Raw genomic sequence first — 14,651 nt, forward strand, 5'->3', positions numbered from 1 at the left:
TATGATTTAAAATTACTTAGCTACTTGAGAATCAACTCTGTTAAGAAATCCTGCAAGGAAAATACGAAGTGCATCAATACATTACATATATTGATTTTAATAAATATGTCCTACATTTTAGACACAGAATAAAAACCTAAAATTCCCCTTGTCCTGGGATGTTTCTAAGATAATGAAATCAAATATAAAGATATGTCTCTTTACACAATATATACATATAGTGTACATTTATATATCATACATACAAGGAGTACGAAAATGTCTTGAATCTTTAACCATAGTTTGCTTCATGATCTTGCGAGAAAATAGGCACAATAATCTCCATACCCCTTCACTCATACACAAATTATTCCCTAGTATTCCCTTTTCATGTGCAATACATCCTTCTTTCCCCAATAACCCTTCAAAGCCCATTATTTCCCCCCCATTACTTGCCATACATCCCCCCCAGATTACTATATGCCCACTTTGAGAAAAATATCTTGTAAGACTTAGTTTTATTCTTTCGGTATACTATAGAGTACAAAAGAGATAATAGTAACATTTTACATAAAGAAATTGTAATATTTTGTCTAAAATTTACATAAGAAATTTGCCTAATTTTCTAGTTCCGGTGGTATACAGCATATATCTAGCTAAATATAATATATACAAATAGGATTTTTAACAAATAATTTATCTCAAAAGTTTTTTCATTACTGATTCAATAAATAAAATGGATCATTCCATTGGCATTTTATAACGCATTATTTTTCAATGACGTTTCTTTGAATTATTTTTGTAATGCTATTTTTTTAACAATATTAAGATTAGAAGAAAAGCTTCTCTATAACAGTCAGACGGTTATTTTGAAATTCTACCGACTGTTTAAAAAAAGATTTGTTGCTAACAAACAAAGTATCACATTCAGTGATTTAATAATAAAAATTGTAAGTTATTGACTTTAATGTCTTTTTTTCTAGAACGCTATCGTTTGCTATGAGACAGCGTAAAGTGGCACCAAAAAATGACTTCATTCAATAAAGTTGACCAATGAGAGGGCAGTATAAACTATAATTGACCAATGGTAAAATTTATACTGGCCTCTTATTGGTTATTTTATCGTGTGACGTCATTTTTTTTTGGTGCCACTTTACGCTGTTTCTTTGCTATTGCTACGCCAGTTATGGATATTGTCTTAGCTGCAAGTTAGTATTGTTTTCTAAGAGAATATTGATTTTTAAACTGTATAATTGGTTTAGGTTTTATTTAAAATAAAATTTTCATTCATAAAAGTAAAAATAAGATAAGAACGATGAATAAATTATTGTTGTATAAAGTATATGTTGGTCCATTAGGTTTCCAAATGTATCCATATCTTAGTCTAACACACACAAATATTTATCTAGAGTGAAAAGTTTTAGTTTTACAGTGGTTTGAAAAATGAAGTGCTTCTCATCTCCCCCACACTTGTGAAAAATAAAGAAATGTTATTATGAAATCTTCTGGCTAGGCACAAAAATTGTTAAGATTAATATAATATTATATAAAAAGTGACCATGCAGGTTCCTAATATACCTGTCAGTGTGACCAGCCAACCGCCAGTTAAACCCGTGGCAAAACCCAGCGGTCACAATCCACCACCGCTGGCTAACATTCCGTTAGGGATGGCAGGACAGGCGGCTAAAGCACATCCTGTAGCGGTTAAGCCCGCCCACATAGCCAATATACCTACGGGTATGGCGGGCGGTCAGCTGCCGAATATTCCCATAGGGATGGCTGGACAGCCGCCAATTAGGATGAAAGGAACTATTATAGGTGCTCTGGCAGCTTCAGGTAATTCATAAATCTGTTTATTGATATAATGAAGGTTTGCATTGCTATTATCTTTGAAAGCTAAACATCTATTAAGATTCATACATAGGAGAACATTTTTTTCTTCCAAATTTTGTCTTTTGCCCAATAATAGCAAAGTTCTCGGGTGGGACACTTTTGTCTAGGGGATTGAAATTTGGATTTATAAGTATTAATAAAGGAAAAATGGCTTAATTTTGGGCACGATGACCCTTATGATAGGTTTCTCTTTTTTCTTGGGGGGGGGGGGGGGGGGGGTAAATGCCCAATTTCATATTTCATATTAAAAGAATTTTTATACTCAAGGATTTTTAAGATGAAAAGAACCTTACGTTCGTCTGGATTTCTAAATATAAAGATTTCTGAAAATGGTGAACTGAACTGAAAGCTCATTGAAAATTTACCTGGATCAAATTATTTTTATTATTTTTATATCTAATAATGCTTCAACCATCTCTAGACTATGTATAATGGACTTATAGATTAAATAACGAACCCTAAACTGTCCCACTTTGAGAAAGACGATTCCTGTGACGTCATATACGTTTCAGGAAAGAAAAAGGGAAGGGGGGAAGGAAATCTCTTCAAAAGAGATGGGTAAAAAGGGAAGAGATTTTCTTCCCCCCTTTCCTAAACGTATATGACGTCAATGGCATCGTCTTTCTCAAAGTGGGACAGTTTGGGGTTCGTCAGATTAAATATAAAATTAATTTTGGATCCCTATAGGAATTAAAACGAAGTCACGGGTTTCGTCGAATTTTCACACTAGCCTTTCTCCTATTTTTATCAGAAGCTATTGTGAAAATAAGACGAAACCTGCTGCTTCATTTTCTTTCCATGATTAATACTTCATAAAAAGAAAAGTTGATATTCGTTTAAGCCTACGTAAGAGTATTTAGCCTTTCACCCCAGACACTAAATTTACTTAAATATCTTTGTTTATTTTTACAGCTAAAAGTAAATTTACGACTATACTTTCTGTTAAATTTTTTTTGAGTTTTGTTTTTTAGAGGATTAGGTTTTTCAAATCTAATCTTTTGTAAAATAGAAAAAGGATACTTATTTGAAAAGGTAGTCAAGATATAAAATCTTATCCCTTTCAAAATATGTTTCCTATTATCTAAACTTTTATTAGGGCCAGTTCAAGTTGGGTTGTCAAATTCTTTAATCCCCTGTTTCAAAAAGAATTATTATGTAAGTGTTATTTTATTAAATAAAAATTTATTTTATATTAACTACTATTGTTAACTTTGAAATTTTAAAATTGATTTACGTATAAAGAAACCATTATGAAAACTAGATCAAATTCTAATTTGTAGAGTTTGAAATTTAAGACAAAAGGTTGCTGGAATTGGTTAATTGTTAAGTTTTAAAGTTTAATGAGAATCCATCCTTAATTATCTTGAAATAGGTCGTAAATTTGTACATAGTAAGGGTAGTTGGGTTTCAAACTTGAATAATACTTACATTACATAAACCTTTGTACTTCTATACTTAGCCATTTTTAATTTTAGTGGCACTTAATATCTGCTGTTATCAATATTTTCTCCTACGTTTATATTGAACTACGCTTGCAATATGGAAACATACATATTGGCTGTGTCATCTTAGGTTAAGTTAGGCAAAAAGAACATAAACCCCACCGTATTTTAAATTTATGTGAAAAAAATGTGTGCGGGTTCTGTGCTGGCTATGTTCTTCGATCAAAATGTTTAACTTATCATGTGGCGCACCTGACATTGCAGCAGTATGAACCATTTTTGACGTTCTTTTTCAATCTTAAAAAATACTGCCAAGTTGTTTCCATGCTTTACAAAAAAAACTGTTCCTTAGCAATATAATATCCAGTATGCCTTAGAAACTAACTAATATCTGCTGGATCTCAGCCATACTGAAAAATTATGTACAGCATTGTATTACAGAAAATTTTCCATCAATTTTTAAATATAAATTGTAAAATTAATAATAAATTAAACTTTTCTAGCCCGGGCCTTAGAAACATCGGTACTGACAAAACCTTAATTAATCTTATAGTTTTTATTTTAATTATCGCGGAAAGCTGTCTTTAACAAGATGTTACAAATAATTATTATGTATAACTACAGTAGTTTTAATTAGACTGTCCTTGTTAAACTGATATTATATTGGCAACAGTTTGTAGAAGGAAATCCTCTGTATTGAGTAGGCTCGTGTTATGAATACATAAAGATTAATACACATACACTTTACTTATTAATACATTTACTCTGTATTGAGTAGACAAGTGTTATGAATACATAAAGATTAATACAAATACACTTTACTTATTAATACATTTACTCTGTATTAAGTAGGCTAGTGTTATGAATACATAAAGATTAATACACATACACTTTACTTATTCATATATTTTAACTCTATATTGATTAGGCTCATGTTATGAATATATAAAGAGAAATACACATATAATTTACTACATTTATTACTAATATTTGGAGCCATACATACGGTTTTCTTGTGACCAATATTTAAAATGGAGAATTCAGTAAAGATACTGTGTATTTATCTAAGCCCTTCCTATATAGCTGACAATGACATACGACTGAATCTTTCACTATAGCTATAATGTAAACATAAAACTCCAAAGGAAATCACTTTATTTTATGCAACAAAATAATATAATCTATTTTCTCTTTTATACAGCGAGTTTCCTCTATAAATGAACCAAGACATAAAAATGTTTTAAACTGTTTTTTTAAGTTCTTGGTCTAATGAAGGGCCGTACCCTTGCTTACATTTTTTCTACAGGGCTTTGCTAACCTTTACTTAACCTATTGTTAGGTGAGCATTAATTAGTTATCAAATCAACTGTTCTGTCAGTCAAACTTTTAGAATTTTTTTACTTAATTAAATAAGCATTTAAATCTCACAGTACGTTGGTTTACTATTATAGTTATCAATTAAGATTTACTGGAAATTGTTTAGCCCTAATACCACCATCCTTGTTAAAAGCGAAGCTTTTCTATAATTAGAGTCGGTCCGTACGTAACGGATAGCTCTTTTCGTTAATTTAGTCATGTTAGAATTGTCCTATCGATTTCAAACTTTGCATGATGGTACCTATAGGAGTTAGGTACGAGTTAGAAAGCAAAGCAACTCTATACTCTTTACCTGAAAGTCCGTACGTCCATCTTAAACATGTTGATTTTTAACTTTTTTAACTCAAATTTTTATGTGATCTAATTATCCGATTGATCTGACTTTTGATATGTTGATTCCTGGGACAACAAAGTATAATGTTATAAGCAAAGCAACTCTAATCAAGTCCTAAGAATGTAAGTATGTCCATAAACATTATCCTGTATCAAGCAGTTTCCCAACAAATTTACTTACAATTTTGCTTTGATTCTAATACATTTATATTCTGATAATTCAGTTCTGACAGTTTCAGTGCTTCGCTTTTATGGATGTTGTCATCCTTGTTTTATTTAATAGTTGACAGCGTAAAGGATTACTTTAAGATTCAATTTTAAATATACATTATTCTTGAATTTGCTTTTTAGTCTTTTTAAGAATGTAATATTATCATCGTATAGTATTGAAGAACTACAGAATTATAGAAAGATGTTAATCTGACGTCTTATAACATCTGGCAATGAATTTATCAGTTTGTTTTCTATATATTACAGAAACAAAATGACCTTGAGCAGGTTTAAAGTTATTTTGATTTATTACCCAACGAATTAAAAAATGAAAAAAAGTATTCATCATATTGAAGTAATACAGAATTAAAGAAAGATGTTAATCTGACGTCTCATTACATCTGGCAATGAATTTATCAGTTTGTTTTCTATAAATTACAGAAACAAAATGTTCTTGGGCAGGTTTTAAGTTATTTTTATTAATTACCCAACGAATTGAAAAATGAAAAAAAGTATTTATCATATTGAAGTATTATAGAATTAGAGAAAGATGTTAATCTGACTTCTAATAACATCGGGAAATGAATTAGACAGTTGGTTTTCTATCTATTACAGTATCAAAATGGCGATTTGGCAGGTTTAAGGTTATTTTGATTAATTACCCAACGAATTAAAAATTTAAAAAAGTAATCGGGTATAGTCCTTTCCATGACATCGCTCCATATGGGGCGATGATTTTAATTGATCGCCTCTTATGACAAGGGGCGATGTATTGGCTCCTTGAAAGGAGCGATTTAATAGCCCCTTATAACAAGAGGCGATGTTATGACTCCTTGAAAGGAGCGATTTGATAGCCCCTTGCCCTAAGAGGCGATTAAATGATCCTTTATCGCTCCTTTATCGCCCCTTCTAAAGAGGAGATGATATGTCCTCTTATCCCAAGGGGCTATTTAATTAAATATCGCCTCTTCATGGCCCCTTCACTATTATATATATCTTAGTCCCTTGATGGCCCCTACATCGCTCCTACATCGCCCCTTCATCGCTCCTCCATCGCTCCTTCTCCAAATTTATATTACATTGTACTTTGATGGCCCCTACATAGCCCCTCCATCGCTCCTACATCGCCCCTTCATCGCTCCTTCTTCAAATTTATATTACATTGTACTTTGATGGCCCCTACATCGCTCCTACATCGCCCCTCCATCGCTCCTACATCGCTCCTACATCGCCCCTTCATCGCTCCTTCTTCAAATTTATTACATTGTACTGTGATGGCCCCTACATCGCTCCTACATCGCTCCTTCATCGCTCCTACATCGCCCCTTCATCGCTCCTTCTCCAAATTTATATTACATTGCAACTTGATGGCCCCTACATTGCTGCTACATCGCTCCTTCATCGCTCCTACATCGCTCCTTCTACAAATTTATATTACATTGCAACTTGATGGCCCCTACATCGCTGCTACATCGCTCCTTCATCGCTCCTACATCGCCCCTTCATCGCTCCTTCTCCAAATTTATATTAAATTGTACTGTGATGGCCCCTACATCGCTCCTACATCGCCCCTACATCGCTCCTACATCGCCCCTTCATCGCTCCTTCTACAAATTTATATTACATTGCAACTTGATGGCCCCTACATCGCTCCTTCATCGCTCCTACATCGCCCCTTCATCGCTCCTTCTCCAAATTTATATTAAATTGTACTGTGATGGCCCCTACATCGCTCCTACATCGCCCCTACATCGCTCCTACATCGCCCCTTCATGCTCCTTCTACAAATTTATATTACATTGCAACTTGATGGCCCCTACATCGCTGCTACATCGCTCCTTCATCGCTCCTACATCGCCCCTTCATCGCTCCTTCTCCAAATTTATATTAAATTGTACTGTGATGGCCCCTACATCGCTCCTACAACGCTCCTTCATCGCTCCTACATCGCCCCTTCATCGCTCCTTCTCCAAATTTATATTACATTGCAACTTGATGGCCCCTACATCGCTCCTACATCACTCCTACATCGCTCCTCCATCGCCCCTTCATCGCTCCTTCTCCAAATTTATATTACATTGCAACTTGATGGCCCCTACATCGCTCCTACATCGCTCCTCCATCGCCCCATCGCCCCTTAATAGCCCCTTACCCTTATTTATATAAAAAAGCCCCTACATAGCCTCTCCATCGCCCCTTAATAGCTCCTTACCTTAATTTATATAACATAGCCTCTACATAGCCTCTCCATCGCCCCTTAATAGCCCCTTACCTTAATTTATATAACATAGCCCTACATAGCCTCTCCATCGCCCCTTAATAGCCCCTTACCTTAATTTATATAAAAAAGCCCCTACATAGCCTCTCCATCGCCCCTTAATAGCTCCTTACCTTAATTTATATAACATAGCCCCTACATAGCCTCTCCATCGCCCCTTAATAGCCCCTTACCTTAATTTATATAACAAAGCCCCTACATAGCCTCTCCATCGCCCCTAATAGCCCCTTACCTTTATTTATATAACAAAGCTCCTACATAGCCTCTCCATCGCCCCTTAATAGTCCCTTACCTTAATTTATATAACATAGCCCCTACATAGCCTCTCCATCGCCCCTTAAAAGCCCATTACCTTAATTTATATAACATAGCCCCTACATAGCCTCTCCATTGCCCCTTACCTTAATTTATATAACATAGCCCCTACATAGCCTCTCCATCGCCCCTTAATAGCTCCTTACCTTAATTTATATAACAAAGCTCCTACATAGCCTCTCCATCGCCCCTTAATAGCCCCTTACCTTAATTTATATAACATAGCCTCTACATAGCCTCTCCATCGCCCCTTAATAGCCCCTTACCTTAATTTATATAACATAGCCCTACATAGCCTCTCCATCGCCCCTTAATAGCCCCTTACCTTAATTTATATAGCATAGCCCCTACATAGCCTCTCCATCGCCCCTAAATAGCCCCTTACCCTAATTTATATAACATAGCCCCTACATAGCCTCTCCATCGCCCCTTAATAGCCTCTTACCTTAATTTAAATAATCCTTACCTTAATATATATAACATAGCCCCTACATAGCCTCTCCATCGCCCCTAAATAGCCCCTTACCCTAATTTATATAACATAGCCCCTACATAGCCTCTCCATCGCCCCTTAATAGCCTCTTACCTTAATTTATATAACATAGGCCCTACAAAGCATCTCCATCGCCCCTTAATAGCCCCTTACCTTAATTATATAACATAGCCCCTACATAGCCTCTCCATCGCCCCTTAATAGCCTCTTACCTTAATTTATATAACATAGCCCCTTCATAGCCTCTTCATCGCCCCTTACCTTAATTTATATAACATAGGCCCTTTATGGCTCCTGTACAGCCTCTGTAATTGTATTGCCCCTTCATTATAGAAGGTAGGGCATTAAGGTAAGGAAGGAATGTGACCCTCTACAGTTTTAAATTTAAGTTTTAAAAGGATGACAAGGATGACAACATTTATAAAAGCAAAGCTCTGAAACGGTAGAAAAAAGTTTAATGAACATTAATAATGTAGAGTGTCAGAACTGAATAGTCAGAAGTTCTGACTATTCAGAACATAAATTTAAAATTCGAAACAAAATTGTAAGTAAATTTATTGAGAAATTGCTTTCATGCAGGAAAATGCTTAAGGACGTACTCACATTTTTTGGACTTGATTATAGATATGATTCGCTTATAACATTCTATTTTGTTGTCCTAGGAATCAGTATCCCAGAAATCAGATTAATCGGATAATTTTGATACATAAAAATTTGTTGTAAGTTAATAATTAGTATGCTTAAAATGGACGTACGGATATTCTGATAATGATTATAGACTTTCTAAATCGTACCTTTCTACTACAGGAATCACATGCCTAAATTAACGAAAATAGCTAACCGTTACGGACGTACGGACTGATCCTTAATATAGAAAAGCTTTGCTTTTAAAAGTTAAAAAGATTTTTTGAGGGGATGGGGTAATATTTTTCTTGGGGTGAATTTTCTGGGAGGGTGGAGATACCCTCCCTCGAAATAATTATAAACCCTCTATGAACTTAAAAGAAGCTTCACTGTAAAGGAGAACCATATAGGTTCAGCGGTTAGCTTTTCTACAGACAAAAAAAGATTACTACTTTATATAATAGGTTATGAAAAAGGAAAAAAAAAGCAAGATAACAAGGATAACAACATTCACAAAAGCAAAGCTCTAAAATCAGGAGGTCAAACATAAATTTTGTTAAAATTAGCGTAAATCTATAATACAAAGAAGAATGATGTCTGTCCATCCGTCTGTCTGTCTGTCTGTCCGTCTGTCAGTCCCTTAAGATCTCGGTAACCACTGAACCGATTATATTCTACTATTCAGGGAATATACCTACTGGTCCTGTGGTGGTTTTAGGCTATTTTCTTGGGGGGTGGGATACCCCCAACCCCCCCAAAAACAAAAAAATCCCCAGCCATTTTTTTTTTGCTGAAGATTTTCTTGGTCCTATTATGAATTTCGCAAAAAAAAATTTTTATCACCTCTTGGGGCAAAGCCCCTAGAGGCTAGGGGCGAATCTGCTAGTATAGAATATAGTAAAAGGGCATAATTTTATTTTTAGTATTTGATTATAATACTAAACCTTGTAAACCTTGTTGTCCTAAGAAACATTATTATACAAAAAAATGGACGTACATACTTTCTAGTAATGAATATAGTATTGTACCCAACTGTTATAGAAATCATTCTGCAAAGTTTGAAATCGATAGGATATTTATAACATGTCTAAATTAAAGAAAATGTTGTCTAACCGTTTGGACGTACGGACAAACCAATCCTTACTATAGAAAAGTTTCGCATTTAAAAAGGAAAATTATAATGAAAATATAATGAATTAATAAAATAAATATAAATAATATAATAACATAATGAAATAAAGAAAAAAAAAATAAACTAAGAGAATGAAATTTTTTAGTTAAATAGAATATTGAATAAGGATCATATAATGGACAAACAGACAAAGTAAGTTATAGAGCAGACTTTAAGAGAATATGCTATTACTCAAAGATTATCACGAAACCTAAGTCTTTTGAAGCATAATTGAGAGACAGACAAAATAATTTATAGACTGGATATACATATGTCATGGGAATATTCACTAAAAATCTCAACAGTCTATCTTTAACAATAGCAGAGAAAACCACATGCTTAACTTAATGAGAAGAGCAATGACGAAAGGACTAACCCTAATTGTAGAAAAGTTTCTCTTTTAACAAAAAAAGTATTTTTTTTGGTCTGAAGCTTAAAAATTTCATAAACTGACTAAATTCTCCATTTAAGGGAAGCTTCACATAGGTCATGGGATGGTTTTTTGCTTTTTCATTTTCAGATTTAAGCCCCTAATTGGTTTTGGCTATTTTTCTGCCTCCTTACATTAAAAAGGGCGCAGCTGCAAGTGAATAAGAAAAGAGAAATATAAAAGAAGAATACATATTATCCTATTATATAAAGTAGTAAAACATAAACAAACGTTGGAGTGGACAAACCTAGGAATGGGACAATCGTCGGAGTGGACATTGCTTATGTAAAACGCAGGAGTGTCTTTTATTTTATTTATAAGATAAAAATCTTTCAAAACAAAAAAAAAATCTTGAATATCTTTTCTCACAGACTGAAATTTTAAAATCAGTCTGACAGTTTTCCAAAGTAGGTAAGTTCTATCGAAAGGCAAAGGTTTGAAACGGATAGAACATTCCATTAAACTAAAACATATTTTTTTCTCACATTGTTTACAACTGTCAAATATGTTTTTTTTATATGCCTAACCCCTGCAGGGGGCTTATTTGTATATTTATATCTTAACCTAACCTAACCTGTATAGAAATAACTAAACAAATGTTGTTGAAACCTAATTTTTAAGATATTATAGACACTTCTGCGTTTTACTTATATAATGTCCACTCCGACATTTGTCCGAAATATCCTGCGTTTGTCCACGTTAGTAAGGCTTTCTGTTCTGAAACTTAAGATCTCAATAACTACTAAACAGATTGGGCTTTCTATTTCAGGTAAGCTTAATATTTGTCTTGTAATGGCTTTTATTCTATTTTATTTTAAGTCGAGGGATGGTTTTAGGCTATTCTATTTTAAGTCCTGGGAAGGTTTTAGGCTTTTATTCATTCCCCTTTGAATACAGAGCCAATAGATGCTGGGGGCGTAGCCGCTAGTCGATATACAAAGTTTTTTTTGTCTGTAGCAAAGGATCTCGTTTGCTGCTAAACCGATATGATGTATGTCTGTCTGTCTATACCGTAGGATCTTGCTAACCGCTGAGTCCTGAGATGATTTTAAGATAGTTTATTTTTTTTCCTTATAATAAAATAACAGGATATTTGTCCATAAAAAGCGAAGCAATATCTTAATTTTTGTTGTTGGAACTGTTATTCAGTTGATTATACCAAGGATCTAAAGGAATAAGACAATGGCCGATAAATTTTTATCCATCCCTAATAACGATACACAAAATTGCAACACTACAACCAAAATATGACAAAAGTCCCCAAAGTTTTGAGCCAACGAATAAGAAAACTTCATTATAAAACTTTGGAGACTATTGTAAAAATTGCCTAATATTTCCTTTCTCCCTGAGATTATACAGACTATCCTTAAACTAATATTTACATTAAAGTAACAGGATGTTTATCAGTATCAACTGAACCGATATGCTTCTCCTTTACATTGAAGCTTATTTTACTCGCAGGAAAAGTTTTCATTTTGGGGAGGGGACCAACACTTTCAGCCCCCGGAAGGTATTACTTCCCTTAAATTCTTAACCTTCCCCCTCCCCCCCCCCTCTCCACCACATCTATTCATTAAAGTACTCCTAGGGTCATCTATGGGATTAGCCGTTAGTGACTTAAAAATAATTCAAGTGCAATGATATATTTACCAAATTAATACGATAATTTTGTATACATTTTTTATGAAAAAAAATTATTTTGCCAAAGGCAGCCAAAAAATAAGCAGCAAATATTTCAAAATGCTCTGATAATCAGAGATCTACAGGGATAAGACGATTGTCGATAAAATGATATATATACATATATACAGTGTGTTTTTTTATGAGAACTTTTTTGAAAGCAATTTTACCTTACTTATAGTTATCAGAATTTAATGATAATGGCTTATTCTCTTCTTTTTTTATAACCTTTAATAGAAAAGCAAAAAATATTTCAGTTTTTATTCAAAAAGTACAGTAAATTAAAAAATTTAAAACTTAGGTGCCAACATCTAAAAATGGTTTTAGCGCATTTTTCTTATAATCTACCTTTGCAAGAATGGCTGCAAAACGCTTCAAAGTTGAGATATAGAGCTAAAAATTTATATAGATATTATTTGTGACATGTACTAGAACATTTTGAAATTTGAAGGCCATTTCTCAACCAGGGAGGGAATACTGGCCCCCCAATGTACTCCCTCCTTTCTTGGAAAGGGTAGAAGATTTGAGCATAAGAAAAATGCGCTAAAACCATTTCTCATATTCATTTGAATCCGGTGGATAGGAACCGGTTCTCATCCATACGAAAAAACTATGTCTAGCATCGTATTATATCCAGCTTTCTACGAATATAGATATGTACAATCATAAGATTAAACCCAGTTTCTTTAGCCGGTGCCTTCGGCACCTCGGGGCTAAAAAAACTAGTTTTAATCTCATAATTGTACTTTCTATATCCGCGGAAAGCCGTTTATAATACGATGCGAGAAATAACTATTTTAGATGTTGACACCCATGTTTTGAAATTTTGAATTTACTGTACTTTTTAAATAAAAACTGAAATATTTTTTTGCTTTTCTGTTAATGGTTATAAAAAACGAAGAGAATAAGCCATTAATCATTAAATTCTGATAACTATAAGTAGGGTAAAATTGCTTTCAAAAATGTTCTCATAAAAAAAACACTGTATATATATGTATGTTTATATATTAATTATTCCCATTGATGATTCACAAAATTACCCCTTCTTTAGTTTATAATTAGTGGTTGAAACATTTAGACACTCAACTTAATGAACTAAACAATCACAAAACAATAAAAAGTCCCCAAGGTTGTTAATCTATCGAATAAGAAAACGGTATTATAAAACTTTGGAGACTAGACAGCACTCTTGGATAAGCCAACTTATAACACTTTGGGAACTATCCCAATCCTCCCTGGCGAAATGACAATGAGATTTTTTGGTAAATTTGTGGCAAACTTTATTCTTAATAAATTAGCACTTGCCAAAATTATACTGGAGAGATATTTCATTGAAGAATAAATCTTTTTTTTTGCCCAAACTTTTCGTCAGCCAATAATAACAGATAAGTTAAACATTGTAAAAATAATATAGTAACTTAACTCGAGTTGTCAACGGCAGAAATTAGGTCCTGAGATGGTTTTAGGCCTGGAAAAGTTTATAACAATTTTATCTTTATTTCTTAAAATAAATTAACAGAATCTTTGTCTGTATGTATGAATGTCTGTCTGTACCGAAGGATCTTGCTAACCCCTGAACCAATATGGTTCTCCTTTACAGTGAAGATTCCTATAGGTCCTGAGATCGTTCTCCTTAATAGGGTAGCTTCTCATAGGTCCTGGGGAGGTTAATAACTATTTTATTTTAATCCTTATAATAAAGTAACAGGATCTTTGTCTGTATGTATGTCTGTCTGTACCTTGCTAACCACTAAACCGACATGGTTCTCCTTTACAGTGAAGCTTCCTATGGGTAATGAGATGGCTTTAGGCCATTTTATTTTTAATCCTTATAAAAAGTAACAGGATCATTGTCTGTATGTATCAAAGAAGATCGCTAACTGCAGAACCGATATGGTTCTCCTTTATAGGGTAGCTTCCAATAGATCCTGGGAAGGTGTATAACTGTTTTGAAGGAGGATATAAGGGGCTATTAAGGGGCGATGGAGAGGCTATATAGAGGCTATGTTATATAAATTAAGGTAAGGGGCTTTTAAGTGGCGATGGAGGGCTATTAAGGGGCGATGGAGAGGCTATGTTATATAAATTAAGGTAAGGAGCTATTAAGGGGCGATGGAAAGGCTATGTAGCGGCTATGTTATATAAATTGGCTATTAAGGGGCGATGGAGAGGCTATATAGGGGCTATTTTATATAAATTAAGGTAAAGGACTATTAAGGGGCGATGGAGAGGCTATGTAGGGGCTATTTTATATAAATTAAGGTAAGGGGCTATTAAGGGGCGATGGAGAGGCTATTTAGGGGCTATGTTATATAAATTAAGGTAAGAGGCTATTATGGGGCGATGGAGAGGCTATGTAGGAGCTTTGTTATATAGATTAAGGTAAGGGGCTATTAAGGGGCGATGGAGAGGCTTTGTAGGGGCTA

The 14,651-nt window shown here is 34.0% G+C and overlaps 1 protein-coding gene across 3 annotated transcripts in view; it reads left to right on the plus strand.

Moving 5' to 3' along the window:
- The first annotated feature begins 1,407 nt into the window (after positions 1–1,407).
- LOC145306665 (band 7 protein AGAP004871-like) overlaps positions 1,408–14,651 on the plus strand; it is a 324,172-nt gene continuing 310,928 nt past the window's right edge. For all 3 annotated transcript variants that reach the window (XM_080148969.1, XM_080148960.1, XM_080148976.1), the window contains exon 1: positions 1,408–1,815. In XM_080148969.1, coding sequence (XP_080005095.1) covers positions 1,539–1,815 — 277 coding nt within the window. In that variant the 5' untranslated portion in view covers positions 1,408–1,538. The remainder of the gene's footprint in view (positions 1,816–14,651) is intronic.

The sequence above is a fragment of the Acartia tonsa genome, chromosome 2 (assembly GCF_053477335.1).
Source record: "Acartia tonsa isolate MP-2025a chromosome 2, ASM5347733v1, whole genome shotgun sequence".
NCBI lineage: Eukaryota > Metazoa > Arthropoda > Copepoda > Calanoida > Acartiidae > Acartia > Acartia tonsa.